Source organism: Rhododendron vialii, chromosome 7a (assembly GCF_030253575.1).
Source record: "Rhododendron vialii isolate Sample 1 chromosome 7a, ASM3025357v1".
Taxonomy (NCBI): domain Eukaryota; kingdom Viridiplantae; phylum Streptophyta; class Magnoliopsida; order Ericales; family Ericaceae; genus Rhododendron; species Rhododendron vialii.
In genome coordinates, this window is record NC_080563.1 from 1,718,331 (window position 1) to 1,735,760 (window position 17,430).

The window sequence follows — 17,430 nt, forward strand, 5'->3', positions numbered from 1 at the left end:
ACTTGTGTTTTGGGTCCAAACCAGTGATGTGCTGTGAAAATGGTTGACCGAGTTTGATTACAATGTGTGATTTAAATTTACTGCCAACTACGATAGGAGGATTCCGTCCCCTTAGGACTACCGTAGCTTCGGTTGTGCAATCTCTTGGCATTTTTTTTTTTTTTGACTAGCGAATGCGCCGAATTGTGCTAATCTCGTGCAAGTTAAGTTGTGGGTAGTGGTTGCAAGCGGAACATAGGCACTTTAGTGCATAGTAAACATGGTTCGATTAGGACATGGTATGATGATTAAAATTTATAATTTGCAACAAGTTCAAAGGGTCATATGCCATGCAGAGATGGGTTTTTTTTTGTTTTTTGTTCAAAAGGTAGAAGAATTGTTATAACGGGACATTACATTTATGTTATGTGAAATTCCCAGCAACTAAATAAAGTCCAATACATATTTGTACGAGAATAATTAAACTAACAACGAAATACTTCTATACATGAGAACTAATAATCAATTTTTGCCTTTGGAAAGTTTTGACTCCTTGATCTCTCAGTAGAAAGTGTATCAGGATTGCCAAATAATCTAGCCCTACTTGTTACTCCTGTATTGGAAGTTGTAGGATCTGAACCGGGATAAGTACGATTAATTGTAGTAAATTGGGGCATTGATCAAATTTTAAGGTGTTTTATGCAATTGTCGGAATATATGTCCAATTGCCACGCGACCAGAACCAGATGCAGCGCAAAATCTTGAGTAAAATCGCAAAGGTACTCTCTCTCTCTCTCTCTCTCTCTCTCTCTCTCTCTCTGTTTCTTGATTTCATGGCAATTAGATGCTTAAACATCGTATGTTTGTGGGTCTACTGAGTAAACCCTCCTCCTGGAGTATTGGGTTGTCTGATCCACACACCAGGAAATGAATCAATTTAACGCAGATGCAGTGTTGGAGAAGAAATTGTCAAATTCCCAAACCTAGCTCTCTGAAATTCTCACATTGATCAGAATACTCGAGCTTTAATTTTGTCTCAAGTTGGGTTTCCCCCAATTCATTAGTTTGATTTGATTTCACTTTTTGTTTTTCTTGAATATTCTTGAATGAGGTATTTGGAAATGACATCTGTTTTTGTGCCTCAATTAGGAAATTCTTGTAGCTGTTTGGTATCATTTTTCCTGTCTTGGGTTTATATTGTCAATTCTTGACCTTCCTCTGCTTAGGAGTGGACTGTCAAAACAGGCTTGATCAAGCTCTGGTAAGATTGTTGGTGTTGTGCATTTAGTCTTTATAGGGTTCAAATTCTGTGGGATGTAAGTATCACATTATGGTTATTTGGGTATTTTTACTATCGAGGTTTAGTACATGTAGGCTAGCTGACTTGCATCATAAAAGGTCTACATAGATCTGTGCAACTTGTGTGTTTAATGTGATTGTGAAGCAATAGCAACATTTGTGTAGATTTGATTAAACTTGCAGCTCTGGAAAAAATGTAATCACGCTACTTCAACTTGTAGGTACCTACCTCAATTAGCAGCCATAATATGGATCATACAGAAAGCGGAGCTGAGGGTTCCGGTAATATGGAACTAGCTCAATTCCCTCTTATATGTGGACTACCTGACGACATTGCTCTTTTGTGCTTGGCAAGAGTTCCTCGAAAGTACCATGCACTCCTCCGATGTGTGTCAAAGAGGTGGAGAGAGTTGCTATCGAGTGAAGAGTGGCTTTCCTACCGTCGAAAGCATAATCTGTATGAGACGTGGATATATGCTTTGTGTAGAGATAAGTTTGACCAGCTTTGCTGTTATGTACTAGATCCCAATGCGCCCAAGAGGTGCTGGAAGCGCATTCAAGACCTTCCACCTTCTAGCTTGAAGAGAAAAGGCATGGGCTTTGAAGTGTTGAGCAAGAAAATTTACCTGTTGGGTGGCTGTGGTTGGGTTCAAGATGCTACTGATGAAGTCTACTGCTATGATGCTGCCATAAATGCTTGGAATAAAGCATCTCCCTTGTCCACTGCAAGGTAATGATATAGCTGACACTTGATAGACATTTTTGTGATGAGATGCAAGTAACTAAGGTGATATGGACTTCTTTAGTATGCGTTGATTGACTAATTCTCTTGCCTAAGAGCACCTGCTTCTTGTTACATGTATGCTGTAGGACTCCCCCTCCAATCTTGTTAACGATATCATTGCTTATCCACAACACAGCACACTATTTATCTTGATGATGAATACAGTATAAACAAAGCTATGAACTAGTCAAAACGAGCAAATTACAAGGAGACTGCATCCGTAGTCATTGAGAAAAGAATTCAAGTGAAACCTAGCAACTAGTTTTCAAATCATCAGGTGAGAGCTTTAATGTATGAAAATGCATTCCTCCTTATCTCAGCTGTGATGAACAGGGACAACTTGTACATTTCAGTTTGCACGACTCATCAGTTTGAACCAAATAGATGAGTAGTGTCATTGTGTGAGGCAATTATTACTTTACAATTGAACGATGCCATGTCATCATTTTATTCTTGAAAGTTGTTCTATCATTGCCCAAGAGTAAACATAGAGATTCTTCTCATTGGAGAACTGCAAGCCTCCATACACGCAGTAGGGGAACGGGGTTTTTTCATTGCAACACTTTGTGGTTGATTGTGAATTGCTTTTTCCTTCTTCTTGCCTGAAGAGTTCTCGTGTGAGATCCAAAATCTTCTCATTAAATTATCACTCTACTTGCGGTAAATTTTTTATACTGTTCTGGTGCAATCAATTCATCTGATAGTAAAGATGCATGCAGGTGCTATTTTGCCTCTGAAGTTTTGAACGAGAAAATTTATGCAATCGGTGGCTTAGGTTCAAACTCGACTGATCCGAATTCTTGGGACACTTATGACCCTCAAACGGACACTTGGAGGTCTCAGACAGACCCCAATCTTGTCCCAGACATCGAAGATTCCATTGTCTTAGATGGTAAAATATATATCCGATGTGGTTCTTCTGCTGTATCATCTCATGTCTATGCAGTTGTGTATGAACCATCAAATGGCACATGGCAGCACGCGGACGCTGATATGGCCTCTGGCTGGCGGGGTCCAGCTGTTGTCATAGATGGGACCCTTTTCGTTCTGGATCAGAGTTCAGGAATCAGGCTTATGATGTGGCAAAAGGATAGAAGGGAATGGGTGGCTGTTGGAAGACTGTCACCGCTACTCACAAGACCGCCATGTCGGCTTGTTGCTATTGAGAAGAGTATTTTTGTGATAGGGAGAGGGCTTAGCACTGTGGTGCTGAATGTTGGCAATGCAGGAAATGGGGAAGGGGTGATGGTGAGTTCTTCTGTAACAAAACTAACTTCTGATGATGATGTAATTAGCTGTAAATGTGTGGCAATATGAATCGCTTTGGGAGCTTTTTAAGTATTCTGAAGGCTACATCTGCGATTGTAATTGTGTTCATATTGGGGTTTGATTTGAAGCCCCGTTGATGTTCAGTCGTATCGAATAATTCAACATTAACAATATATGACCGTTAATTATTTGCGTTTTTTTTAAAGATATTTTTTGTGCTTTGTATTAGCATGTCCGATCCTTTTTTGCATTTTTATAAAATGATGCCTGGACCTTTCTCTCACCATTGTTTCTGAAGATGCCTTTGATACTTTTTTAGGGGTTGGAGTGAAACTTTGGCTATTATGATCTCCTCAGAGAAAGATTAGACTCAATATTGTTTATCAATTAAGGGCCTGTTTGATTGGTCAAGATCAGACCCGAGATTTGATTAAACAAAATGTTACACAACAATGTTTACATTGCCACAGGAATAACTATAGATACTTCATCTACACAGGCAAAATAAGATCGACACATTGCCACAAATGCTGAAATTGTTGTATTACATGATGATCTTGGAATGCTATCGACAAAACAATACAATAGACATCTAAACCAATAGTTTCAACCAATTACAATACAGACGATGCCCTAATACAACAGGAGAAATCCTAATTCCGCAAATATGCAATCGTGCTCTCCAATGGCCCGATGGATCATCAAGCAGATTTAAGATGTCAAATAAGAGCAATACAATCCTCTCTTTGTACTAGTAGAACACCGGAAGTCAATCAAATGTGGAATGAGCCGAGTCAACTTGTCTTTTTTCTTTTAAAAACGGGGGGTATGAATTCGTTACATGATTCTCGACTTTCAATTCTGGAAATACATTCTTTCATCCTCTTCAACAGGACAGGCAAAGCAGAAGCATTACTCGATATCTTTTGCTTGAGCAATCGTGTTTTCTCAGCAGTGTCATGATCTTCCTGTGCTAGTGAGGGCCTTCTGCCCAACTCAATGGGTCCTTCTGCATCTGTTAAACACCGAACGAGTCAGTCCCCTGACTCCCCTGTATGGCAATCAAACAAAACCAAAGCAATACAAGGAAGCTATTGGGAAAAATTGAAAGCTATCACCATGAGACGAAATTAGATTACACTTATTCCAGTAAAACAAATGTAAAATCAACAAATATCACTATTTTTAGTTTGTTAGCATATCCGCATGTTATTTTCTTGCTTTATACAAGGAGAGAGAGTACTCAACATCTTGTAAGTGGTACTGTATCCCAAGAACATTTCAGAAAACTATTTAATTCAAAGTTTTCGCTTTGCCTTCAAGCAAATACAATCAACGCCTCAAACACATGGATTCCTTATGGAAAATCGCACTGCCAAGCCTCTAGTAAAATTAGAGGAACAAGAATGCCAAGATCCTGTAACTGTAGCGTAAAGAACACCATGGATAACTTCTTAGTTGAAGCAAAACTTTTGTTTGTAAAAGAGAAGTTTCTGCAATTTTGCTCATGCAGCCAAAATCAACCCCCTCAAACTCATGGATCACCTCCAAGGCTGTAACACAGAGAGCAGTGCCACTTAGGGGTGAGCAAATTACCCGCGGGTTCGCAGGTCCGACCCGAGGGGTCTCGGACAGCTCTGAACCAGTGATTCGGTCGGTTACAGTTTGAGATGTGCAGAATTTTTGGTTTTCGGTTCGGGGTCTGGGTCGGCGCCTAGGTAACCCGTCGGACCCGACCAACCATATAATATATATACTACATTATAATACATATATATTATAACCCTAATCCCTTGTCACTGTCGGTCTCCCACTTCCCCTTTCCCAAACGAAAAACGCCAAAGCCAGCCCCCAAGTATCAGTACACCCCCACGCTCCTCTACTCCAGATCTGATGCTGCCGCCGTGAGCCGTCTAGTCCACCGTCTCTCTCTCGGTCTCTCGCACAAACGCACACCGTCCGGCGTCCAAACTCCAGCGTCCACAACTCCACCGATCTGCAAATCGGTAAATTTTCAGTCTCCTCCGATCTGCATTTCATTGTGCGACTTCTGCTTTTATTGGCCAACCCAACCAAACCGGCCCCGATAAAAAGAATCGGTTTCCCGGACAGTTCTTCCAGTTACACGGTTTGGTTTCGGTTACAGAAATTGTCAACCCGACCAGTCGGGTCGGGTGGCGGGTCCAGGCCAAACCCGACCCGACCCATGCTCACCCCTCACTGCCACTTCTACCACTGTGACTATTAAGTGATTTGCCATTTACCACCATCTCCGTACAACATTGATGCCATGATAACACTGTGAGTATCACATCAGCATCCACCACAGCCAATGGTGTCAACCCCACACCCAAAATATCAAAAGCACCACAGCATATCACCAAGACAATTGATCTTTATGCCACAGACCTGATTTGGAAACTTCCTACTCCTAACTCTAGCTATATCTTGATATCTTCGCATGGGGGTCCTAATGGTCAAAGCTAGCTTTGCTTGTACAAGATAAGCCATGACTCACTGCAACTAAGGTCCATAATGATGCATGCGGATTCCATGCCTAAATCAAACAAAACTCCAATTGGATAACGTGACCAAAGGAATTATGAATAGTAAGTAATAAAAGTCATAAATTTCTCAATCAATTAGTTAGCACGATTTCCTTTTCCTTCTTTTTTTTTTTGGAAAGAAAGGGGGCAGGGGTTCCTAGATCCTAAGCTTGTACTTCTCTATAATTTCCCCCTGAACACTCCTCCTATTTCCCCTTTTGGAGACTTGTTAATTCTTTTAGCATGCTTAGAGTTTGGACAACTCAAAACCATATTAAATTTGATATGTTTCTCACCACTTTTGGCAACTTTAATAAAGTTCACTGTAACTTTAGAAAAATTCTTTGAAGGAAAAAGCAAAGCTACGCATTAGATTTTCACCTCCCATAAAACAATAGAAAGCAATCAAGCATCACTTCAGTTCCAATCTTTTCTTAAAATACCATTAGATGGGTAAATTTATAGTCTTATTGTTCAACATTCAAGCTCTAACTTATCTTGGGAAATAAAGAATTGTTGACATTCAACTAAGTCTACTAAAATATACAAGTCCTACTCGTATTTGGCTGTTGTTCATATGAATCTCTATGACTTTATACATATGTATATATGTACGTAACATCATCAATTGGGCTACACTAAAAGTTCAGAAGAAACATTTACCATCCTTCAAATAATGGAAGTTACATTTAACCAGAAAATGTAATAGAAACACACACACACAAACATATTTAGTACATATGTGCTGATACATTTACAACATACGGGAAAAGGGCTACAGATATATGTGGACATACAAACACGCATGCCCACTCACAGAACAAATTAATCTCGCTACCGAGCCATCTGCTTTATGCTAGATCTTAGTGAGCATAGCATCAGTCGAAAGAGGCGTCTTTGGGTTCACAAGGCAAGACACTTGAGTTTGCAAAAGCCATGGGACTAATGAAAAAATAATTCTTCTTGCATTCAAGATTAAGAAGAGAGTCAATCTTTTTCGTAGGAATAGGGAGAAAGAACAAGAAGAGCCTCTGGATCTCCGTGACTTCTCTATTCCTGAAAAGCATATGTTATCTTTTCTCTCAATCCTATTAATAAGTTTCCGCCACGCCTACTTTTCACATGTAGACAAAAAACAAAACCCTCCTAAATGGAGATGATCTTCATTCTTCTCTATATGGGTCAGGCAAAATAACAGCTAATTCAGTGATAGGAAACTACACCAACTAGTAAATACTAAACAAATCCCAATATCTATACTGATCAACAGTTCTTATTTTCGTCTAATAGTCCAGCTTAGCTAAGAGCATCTCCAGCCCTTGCCCTTCTTTGCCCTAAAAAAACATCTCAAAATCAACTCCTCTCCTTGACTCAAAACTTATATCAAAATCAGTTCTGTTCGTATCAACTCAAATCAAGGGAGACTCAAACAATCCTTACCCAAATTTAAGAAAGCTATTTTGTGCCTGTTAAATCTACAACTCTGCCGTTAATGAATCTTCCACTGATTTACGTTTAGATTTGGGTTTTCCCATTAGAAAGCTTCATACCAAATGAAAGCTTTTACTCAAATTTTTACTCATTTGAATAGAAGTGTTAGTAAGGGCTGGAGATGTTCTAAAAAATAAAGCATGAGTGAAAGAGAAAGAAAACCCAAAATTGAGAACCCTAGGAGTAAAACATCACCTGGGTTGGTACAACCAGAGGGTCCGGGCTCCGACCCATGACTTAAATGGGTCGGAAAAGCGGGTCTCTGAGCAACAAGAGAAGAAGCGAGAGCGCTCTTGAGCTGATCCGGTAGTGTAGTCCTGTAGTCTAGTATCTTCTGAGCCATTTCGTTCACATCTTCCTCTAACTTCTCCACATCTTCTTCTCTCTCTTCGAGCTCGTTCTCGTCGTGACCCATTTAAGGGTTCAGGGTTTGGGTTTGGGTCAACTGGGTTTTGGTCACTCGCTCCGGAATCTGAATTTGTCAGAGAGAGAGAGAGAGAGAGAGAGAGAGAGAGAGTTAGGGTTTCGAAATTTGAAAATTTAGAAATGAATGCAGAGCGCCTGTAATTTTTCCCTCAGGGAACTGACAGGGTTAGTGTGTGAGTACTGCTATGGGTACCGACGGTACCCATAGGGAAAATGCACCGACGGCCACCGGACGGCCGTCTCCGGTCACCGGACGGCCGATCCGAGCCGTCCAAAAATTTTAAAAAATAAAACCGAGTGGCCTTGCGCGAGAATCAATGGCATCCGAGGTGTGTAGGGTACTTGATCCGAGCACCCATTTTTCGTGTATATTTGTATATACGTGTATATACACGAAAAAGGGGTACTCGGATCAAGTACCCTACACACCTCGGATGCCATTGATTCTCGAGTAAGGCCACTCGGTTTTATTTTTTAAAATTTTTGGACGGCTCGGATCGGCCGTCCGGTGACCGGAGACGGCCGTCCGGTGGCCGTCGGTGCATTTTCCCTATGGGTACCGTCGGTACCAATAGGATTTCTGCATTGGACTCTTAATTTTGTAAACTACACTTCAACATTTCTTAAATATATAGGGACCGGTTCCGGGGACACAAGTTTATAGTGGGACCCATTTTGGAGACTTATGCAAATGATCGAAGCCGTTTAATTTGTTTAAAACGTATTTTTAAGGGTTCTCGTAAAAAATCAATGAATTCGGATATCGGTAAGTGCTAAATCGGTTCATTCAGTTGGCTCCAGTCAAAATTTTAAAATGAACTGTTCAAGCCCTTACCGATATTAGAATGAGTTGATTTTTATGAGAACTCTCGAAAACCTATTTTAAATGAATTGAACGGCTTCGATCATTTGTGTAAAACTCTGATTAATTTTGTGTCAAAACTTGTGTTCAAATTTGTGTCCCCGAAACCGGTCCCACATATATATTCCCTCAATTTCCAAAATGGCAAATGATTTTCACACTTCTTCTTTTTTTATAACTAAACTCCACTTCTTGTCTTTTTTGAAAAAATTACACATAAAATTTTTCCTCGAAACAAATAAAATTAAAGTGCATTTATCAAAAAATGGAGTGTGGAAATCAACTATCTTTTCCAATTGAGTATCTTTTATTCCTTCGATAATCAAACTCATGGTGCATTCCCGCTATATTATTGGACTATAATTCCATGACAATAGTCAAGTTATTTCCGCCAAATGGTACCCATAACTCTTGATTTCTTTTTTTGTTTGTTTGTTTTACTAGCAAATAGGGAGTCCATCTTCCCTTTTAGAGTTGTGTTCTTCACAAGCAAATTTGCAAACTGATTGGCTTTTCGATAAACATGCTTCAAAGACGATTCTTTTGATCTTCTCCATGAGTTGAGTAACCTGCCATGCACCATATTTATGATATAGAGGTACTGGATATAATGGTTCACGATAAGTTGGGGACCATACCTTAAAGTACCGTAGAGACCAATTTGCGCTCCTAACAAATGGATTATTTTTGTCATATTGAACTTTGGATGGTGAATATTGTTGTTTTTTTTTTTTCCCTCCATTTTTTCCGCTAAAAAAATAAAATAAAAACAAGAAAGCCAATTTACTAATCCGAGCCCAGCCAACGCAGCTCTTACAGTTTGATTGACTCGAGTCGGGATCAAGATTCCATCTTTAATTAAAAGATTCATTGAAAAATTAGATGCGAAACAATTCATGAAAACAATTCTTTGCAAAGTTGAATCATCTAAATTCGAGATAAACGAGATTCGTTGCAATACATGGTCACTCCTAACTGTATGTGGTGTTCTGCTAAGCAAAAAGTTTTTGTCCTTACTTAAAATTTTTCTGCGTTTTTGTTAATTTTGTGCCAAATTTTTGTGGATTATTGATTCATGTCAACAAGAAGAATTCGAAAAGTAAAAGATTTTTACTTTTGCCCAAATACTTTAGGAAATATCCAAGATTAAGCCAAAAAAAAAAAAGCCAAATACTTTAGGAAAAATCCAAGATTAAGCACACACAAAAAAAAAAAGCCAAATTTTTTTCTTTTCAAGCTGAAAAGTGAATATTTTAAATTTTTTTTGGGTTTTCTAATTTCTCTCGTCAAGGTTAATCAATAATCTATAAAAATTTAGCATAAAACTAACAAACACGAAAGTGCTAATTTTTGCTTAGTGGAACTACTACCTGTTGGTTCAGCTGGCGGGGTTTATTTCGTATATCAATTATTAGTTTCAACATGTTATAGAAAATAGTAGTAAAAAAATAACATAACAAAACTATAAGTAATTTAATTGTGGACAACGATTTCATCGGCGGCATTCTTGATGTCTGGGTGGTGTAGTCGGTTATCACGCTAGTCTCACACACTAGAGGTCCCCGGTTCGAACCCGGGCTCAGACACGACCGTCATTTTTGCCTGAGAAACGGCGGGCCTTTTGCATTTTGGGCCTTCGCTTCAAATAAAACACAAAAATGTGTGGGGACAAGTTGTTGGAACGGCTCAGATTCATTTGATCCAAAGGCTGTAGTGCATCCTTCCACTTTTCGATTAAATGTTCATGATTTTCACTTAAATCACACAACTGCCATTATCTTTCAACCGGGATGCGGGCACGGGTTAACACTAGTAAATCAATAATAGACTTATTAGGGATTGTAACAGTGGTCGTCTTCAACCTTCGCATCCTCCTATTCTTTTCACTGAAAAAGCTGTCTTTTTGATTCATTCATTACTCCTTCGTTAATTCCAACTGGGTTTCACCCGATTTTCAAGAAAATGTATCTCCAAACACCCTCAGTCTCAAGATACAGCCTGGGCCCATCAAATTCCAAACTTGTTCCTTTTCCAATTTCGAGATCTGGGTTATGCTTTTTAACCAAAAGGGTGTGTGAATCAGTGACTAGCGGGGGAAGACATGGTGGTTTTGTCGGCATCAGATGTCAAGGAGAAGATGATGGGTTTTACATGAGGAGGTGTGTGGAGATTGCTAGGAAGGGTATTGGGTGTACCAGTCCTAATCCAATGGTGGGGTGTGTTGTTGTCAAGGATGGGAAAATCGTTGGTGAAGGGTTTCACCCCAAAGCTGGGCAGCCTCATGCTGAGGTAAAATGCTCCTGCTCTTTCTTTTCTAGTATTTTTCATTATATAGAATAGAATTATGAGGAGAGCTGTTTTTTGATGATTTGGGAACATTTTCGATATAGTTCTCGCCAATGGTTTCGAGAGAAGGAAATTCAGGTAATAGCTAGCATTGTGTCAGCTTCTAACATAGTCCAAAGTATTATTAGCTTATGAATCCTAAAATTACTTGTTATGTTCATATGGCGTGTGATTGTTGAATTGGTGGGTTTTGGTGGAAGGGCTAAACAGAAGGGAAACATGTTGTACAACAAGAATCCAAAACATAGCCTTTGGGTGCTGTGGTTCTTTAGCAATTTTTACGCGTGTGTGTGTGTGTTTTGGTGGAAACAAGGAAATGAAAATGGTGGCAAAGTGAATGAGCCCTTATAATTTTCTCGTCAACCGTTGGTTCTATTTCTTTGTGTAAGGTATGTAGGACACCTGGTAGTAGGAATGATACTTTTCTTTCATTTTCAGTTGGGGTGTTGCGTTGGAACTGTTGTTCTTCATGGTTGCAATCTTCAGAATGATTTGAGGTAGGAGCCGGAATTTGCAGGTTTTTGCTCTGAGAGATGCTGGGGATTTGGCTGAGAATTCAACAGCTTATGTGAGCTTGGAACCATGCAACCACTATGGAAGAACTCCACCCTGTACTGAAGCACTAATTAAAGCCAAAGTAAAAAAGGTGGTGGTGGGGATGGTGGATCCGAACCCAATTGTGGCTTCAAAGGGTGTGGACAGACTTCGTGATGCAGGAATCGATGTGACAGTGGGTGTCGAGGGAGAATTGTGCAAGAAACTGATTGAGGCCTTTACACATCTAATGCTAACAGGGAAGCCCTTTGTTACTCTAAGGTGAACTTCATCTTCCTAGTTATTACAAGATAATATTTCCCATGTCGAAGGAACTTGGCAAAATGACCCCATAAGTTTGGGCGAAGGGGTGCTCTCCCATCTTTTGATTGGGAAAGCGGCACATACCAGGGGTAGCGACTGTTTATTAAAAACACAGGACTTTTCTAAGGGGTAACATGATGTATAGAGTGCCGGAGGGTCGTAAGGAGAAGTGTCATAAGCTATGAATGGAAGCCCCCGGTGAACGGTGGTAGTAACTCTAACTGTCCTAAGGTAGCGAAATTCCTTGTTTGTGATGGTGTTTTCATGTAGCCCAGTTGTCTTATATAATCCGTAGAGCTTATGCGCACATGATGCGCATGCTATGATGAGATTCACACAACTCGCAATCTTAGTTGTTCACTACTAAAAATTGAAGTTTTGGGAGGAGATGCGGAGGGCAGTTAATAAAAAACTGAAGGAGTTGAGATAATATGAGAAAACCAAAAAAGCAGTTTTTTAGAGCAGAATGTGACATGGAGCTTCAATATTAGGTTAAACCGTCATCGGATAGATGATGTGGTTCACTTCCCAAGAATGCTAAGAAACTTCAATAATTTAGTGTTAATTAATTGGATGACATTCATTAAACATGTAGATGGAATCATTTTGATGTTTTCTCTGTGATTTGTAGATACTCCCTCTCCATTGATGGCCACTTCTCAGACCAGCTTGGAGAAGAAGTCACAAAGCCCGGTGGATACTACTCGCAGTTGTTACAAGAATATGATGCGGTTATACTTTCCTCCACCTTATTAAGAGAGAATTTTTCACTCCCAGTATCCAAAGAACCTGGAGCTAATCAACCTCTTCAGATTATAATAGCAAGAAACCCTAGCTCCCCAATTCAAGTCCCTGTAATCACTACAGAAGCGAGTTCTAAGGTGGTGATCTTCACCGACAAAGAGACGAGTGTGGAACCAGAAATGGCTCAAAAGGGCATTGAAACTGTTGTTTTGGATGGAATGAATTTGATGACAATTCTGGAATACTGCAAACGGCGTGGGTTGTGCAGTGTTTTGCTGGATATAAGGGGCAATATTGGAGATTTTGAAGAGATGCTGAGAGAGGGTTTTGAGGGGAATCTATTGCAGAAAGTTGTGGTTGAAATGCTGCCAATTTGGAAAGGAAGCAAAGAAGAGAGGTTTCCTGTTGCATTCACTAGTCTGGGGCAAAGACTAAGGCTAAGAAATTTATCATCAAGAAACTCATGCCGAAGTGTTTTGTTGGAGGGATATTTTTGATTGTGATGATTGGACCGATGGATAAGAGTACAAAATACCGCAGAACTTATGGGGATCGATCTAAATAATTCTTTCAGTGCTACTAGGAATCCTGTCACCCACGATGTTGAAGAGAAGGACCATGGCTCAAAGATATACAAGAAAGCCCTGTTGCAACCAAATCCTTCAACCTTATTGCCGTGTGTCAACAAGTCAAGCAAGCCTTAGTAGTGTAAAGAATGCGCAAAAAAACTTGATTTCCCATTTTCTGAATGAATTGTGTGGTGACATGTTGTCAACGTCGTCTATTGGCAATGTCGGTTTCACTTTTTAGTTGGTACTATCCAATACTGCTTAATGCCAAATTTGTGGAATACATTTTATCCTGCTTATCTCCTGCTTACTTTAGTCATTTTTGCAAATAGTTTCATGACACAATGTCGTAAAACCAGCTAAGAGCTAAAGCACCCTATCACCAAACGGCCTGTAGAGTTTCAAGCTGAACATCCAAGTCAAGAAAAGTAATGGTGCATTTTTATTTAGCAAGATTCTTACATATACACACAGATAAGCACCGGATGTGGAATCCCCTCAATAGTAAACCAGTTCAACTTTACAAACTCGTATTTACTTAGATCTATGTTTCTAACTACGATGCCTACTTTTGATTATCCGGGCATGGAAACTCAAACTTCTATGGGCAAAATACAAAGACATGTTCAACAGTGAATGTGCGAAGATCCTTGAAGTTGAGTTTTTCTGTCCCCCTAAGAAGTCGGCCGACCATTTGGGGAGTGCTCAGTCGCAGGGCTCTTTCTTTTCGCATTAAGTTGCACTTGAATCAATTTCTCAGAGGCGATTGATTCCCGTATGTTGTTGTGAACCACTTTACACAGCTCATCGAGGGCTAGCATTGGAAAGGGCTCCTCAATGAGAACACCCACCTGCAAAAAATGGATCACAGGGTTACTGACCACAAGTCCACAACTATACTCACAGAATTTTTATATTCCTTCTGGTGCACAGTAGTGCAAGTTAGTCAAATTATCAGAAAGGAAAAAAAGCATACAAGATATAAGGCAGTTATTATGAGCAAAAGGCGAAAACGGAAGTGATTGTAATATAGACATCTGATAGGACTCCCATGTCTTGAAGAATTTTGACACGACATACAACTGAACAAATTTCAAATACTCCAGCAGCAGAGTTTAAAGGTTAAACCTAGTGAGCCATTAGAGCTTGGTGGATTCCTCAGTGTTTTTTTGGGCGTGCGTGTTTTTGTGTGTGCGGGGGGGGTGGGTGGGTGGATTACCTCTTCGATGCAGAACAATGAAGCAGCACTAATGAAAGTAGCAGGAACCACAATCCAGTTGCAATCCTCCCAAAGAATAATGGGAAGAGTGAGATGCCAAAGAACCAAAAACCTTGAGGTCAAGCGAGTGTACGAGAGAGGGATTGGTATGCCCATGAGCTGTTCACAAACACCGATACCTTCATGAAAACAAGAGATTTTTGACTCCTGCAAAATGATGCAGATATCAAATAAGAGTGAGAGTAGTGTGATTGCTTTATTCCCTGTGCCCCAAGCTAGCAGATTGATATGGAACATGCAACGGATAGAGTGATAAGAAGACAATTGGAACACTTTTGATTGCTCTAGATACATCAACACGGATTCGAGTATAAACATACGTAAGAAATAATTTACCAACAGATTTCGCTTAGACTCCTCCAAATGTAGCATCTGGAGGCCTTGGGAGATGAACTCAATGATACAGCGAGGGCGATGCTTTGAACTGAGAACTACTGCTAGATCATCAGCTTCGAGCAAATTTTCGAGGTCCCGCTCCATGTCTGAGCCATAAATCAAATGGCACTGCATCACATTAAAGGTCAGTACTTGTTAACATCAAATGGGAAATGCAATAATCAATAACCTGTGAATTTAAGCTAAAACTACAAAATAGGCAGTATCTCCTTTTTCCGTGTGACTACTGCTTAGTGATGATATTGTACCCTTAAAACCACTAAGAGTGAAATTTAATGAAAGGAAAGACCTGCATATACCATATAAGACACTCTCCAAGAAGAACATCGAAGCCAATGTCATACTAGGAGACTAGGCTCTTGGACTTCACACCTTAAATGTAATTAGATAACCTAATTGCACTAAGGCATAACAGCTCAACTTTCACCTGTCCTACTAATTAGGAATTTCATCAGGGACTTAAGCGTAGCTTCTGCACAACACCCTGAAGTCTATGCAGTCACTTACTTGTCAGTTAAATAATGCTAAATGCCATACCATTTCATCAGACTCACTGCCCACTAAACATCTGAATTCCTTAATCCTTGCTCTTATTTCCATACAAAAGGGGAAAAAAGAAAAAACCTTCTCCAAATTCACTTCTTTTTTTGGTACAACCCCATCACCCCCGCCAGGGAGTATTACCCCGTCACACCACACCACTATCTGTCGGGGACCCCACCACAACTATGTCGGGACCGAACCAAAAGTCCCACCGCGTGTGGGTGGTTTTACAAGTCATAGCATCCAATTTCGCATCAAGTCATAGCATCCAGAAATACCCATTACATGACGCCATAAAACTTATCCTTTCCCCATTTTGGCTAGTAGAAAAGAAAAACTTTATTACGAAAAATAGCCATATGGTTCCCTCATATGTAAATTTTCATAATCACATCAGAAAACACCCCCCAGTATCTTTACTTTTTTCGGAAATTAAACAAAACCGGCTTGTTTGCGGTCCAAAAGTTGCATGCAGAGTACAATTCGCATGATCCCAGTCGTGCAAAAGTATTTTTAAGTCTTACATTTAGGATAGTATCTGCAATCTAGACCATTAATTGTCAAGATGAAGAAATTCAACTGCATCGGCTTCTCTGCAGTTGGACTGAGAAGCCAGATCCAATTGAAAAACACAAACAATACTAGGTGAAAACCCACATACCTTTAAGGAAACCGGAAACGCCATGATATACTGCAAAATTGCCTTCTTTAACGATTTCTCACTAGACCCTTCCACACTGGCAATCACCTGCCTTGCAAAATCATTAGTCCCTGCAACCACCATAGTCCAAGCCTTCCTCCCTTCCTCAAACCTCGAATACGACGCCTCCGTCCTAAACACCAGCAACAGTGCCAACGCGGGCGCTGTCAACTGATAGGGCAACGACGATGCCCTAAGCGTCGGGAAAAACTCCGGCAACCAATGCACGAAAACCGCCGAATTGTAACCGGCGATGAGCACGGCAAACGAAGTGAAAGCGATTACTGGAGGAATAAGAGAGAGGATCACCCGCGACGAGAGGCTCGAAAGGAAATGGCGGATGTGGCGATAAGAGCTTCTGTGCTGGACCCAGTTTTCGTGGTTGTACAAGGTCCGGTTCTGCCTCATGCCCCTCTCTTGTATGGTGTCAGCCCAGTTGGGTATTGCGCTGAGGATTGAGACTAGGGTTAGGGTTTGGTTGGGAGGAGGGTTAGGGTTTGCGGGTGGTGGGTTTTGAGAGCAGAGGATCTTGAGGGAGGGTTTGGTGGGGGTGGAAGGAGGGGGTACTGGGTGTAACTTGAAGATGGGTCTGAGGGTAGAATGGGAAGAGGGGGAGAAACTGGTGGTGGGTGTGGTGGGTTTTGTCATTGGGAGGAATTAGGGTTAGGGTTAGGGTTTGGGGGAGGGGTGGGGGAGAGAGGGAGGGAGACGGAGGGGAGAGAGGGAACATTGATTTGGGTGGACAGAGAGAGTGAGAGAAGAGTTGAAGTGGGGGGAAGAGAGAGAGAGTGGATGGGTAGTTAGCGACGGTTAATTTGTGATTCAGGTTTTTACACATATATTCAAATTAAATATAGTGATATGCATGAAAAAGAATATACGCCTTGACTTGGATAACTTTTGTCCACGTTAGTAACAAAAGGGAAAATGTTACGTGAAAATGGTCCATGAAAGAAAAATCAATAACTCCGATTCACTCTTGAAAAGGGAATGGGAGGGGCTGTAGTGCATCCACCGCACTACATGTTATACCGTGTAGTGCAGCCAATCCGATCGTCTATTTCGGCGCGGACGGCTTGGAATCCGAACTCTTACAAATTCTAGCCATCCATTGTTCAGATGAAAATCCGAGTAGTCCATTGCCGAGATGAACGGCCGGATTAGTCGCACTACACGTGTAGTGCGGGAGTGCACTACAGCACCCCGGGTCTCATGAAAAGGGTCCACGAAAGTGTCCATTGATTTCCCTTTTATGAACAATTTCATGGACCAATTTTATGTATCATATCAACCCTCTTATGCGCATATGATATAAACATTGCTTCATGAGTAATTGAGT

General features: G+C 40.6%; 5 protein-coding genes and 1 non-coding gene across 10 annotated transcripts in view; 4 read left to right on the forward strand and 2 right to left on the reverse strand.

Annotated features, from left to right (window-relative positions):
* LOC131333240 (uncharacterized) overlaps positions 1-17,430 on the forward strand; it is an 89,359-nt gene that overhangs the window by 45,947 nt on the left and 25,982 nt on the right. The gene's annotated exons all lie outside the window — the stretch shown is intronic.
* Positions 608-3,559, forward strand: LOC131333234 (F-box/kelch-repeat protein SKIP4). Of its 4 annotated transcripts, XM_058367659.1 has the most exons (4): positions 742-758; positions 1,129-1,240; positions 1,500-2,008; positions 2,782-3,559. In XM_058367659.1, exons 3-4 carry the CDS (start codon positions 1,527-1,529, stop codon positions 3,377-3,379), a joined length of 1,080 nt encoding a protein of 359 aa, XP_058223642.1. In that variant the 5' UTR covers positions 742-758; positions 1,129-1,240; positions 1,500-1,526; the 3' UTR covers positions 3,380-3,559. The 4 variants fall into 4 exon arrangements, with proteins under 4 accessions (XP_058223639.1, XP_058223642.1, XP_058223641.1 ...); XM_058367656.1 differs by lacking the exon at positions 1,129-1,240 and having other exon boundaries at positions 608-758; XM_058367658.1 differs by lacking the exons at positions 742-758; positions 1,129-1,240 and adding an exon at positions 788-1,019.
* LOC131333237 (uncharacterized) lies at positions 3,824-7,969 on the reverse strand. Its single transcript, XM_058367662.1, has 2 exons — positions 7,564-7,969; positions 3,824-4,346 (listed from the first exon to the last, which is right to left on the reverse strand). The coding sequence occupies exons 1-2, from the start codon at positions 7,781-7,783 to the stop codon at positions 4,126-4,128; spliced, it is 441 nt and encodes a 146-aa protein (XP_058223645.1). The 5' UTR covers positions 7,784-7,969; the 3' UTR covers positions 3,824-4,125.
* TRNAV-CAC (transfer RNA valine (anticodon CAC)) lies at positions 10,169-10,242 on the forward strand. Its single transcript has one exon. It is a non-coding gene; the product is annotated as a tRNA-Val (tRNA).
* LOC131333233 (riboflavin biosynthesis protein PYRD, chloroplastic-like) lies at positions 10,496-13,472 on the forward strand. The gene is made up of 3 exons (XM_058367655.1): positions 10,496-10,945; positions 11,520-11,818; positions 12,492-13,472. Exons 1-3 carry the CDS (start codon positions 10,619-10,621, stop codon positions 13,099-13,101), a joined length of 1,236 nt encoding a protein of 411 aa, XP_058223638.1. The 5' UTR covers positions 10,496-10,618; the 3' UTR covers positions 13,102-13,472.
* Positions 13,632-16,860, reverse strand: LOC131333235 (voltage-dependent chloride channel 1, chloroplastic). The gene is made up of 4 exons (XM_058367660.1): positions 16,053-16,860; positions 14,789-14,956; positions 14,393-14,599; positions 13,632-14,024 (listed from the first exon to the last, which is right to left on the reverse strand). Exons 1-4 carry the CDS (start codon positions 16,737-16,739, stop codon positions 13,848-13,850), a joined length of 1,239 nt encoding a protein of 412 aa, XP_058223643.1. The 5' UTR covers positions 16,740-16,860; the 3' UTR covers positions 13,632-13,847.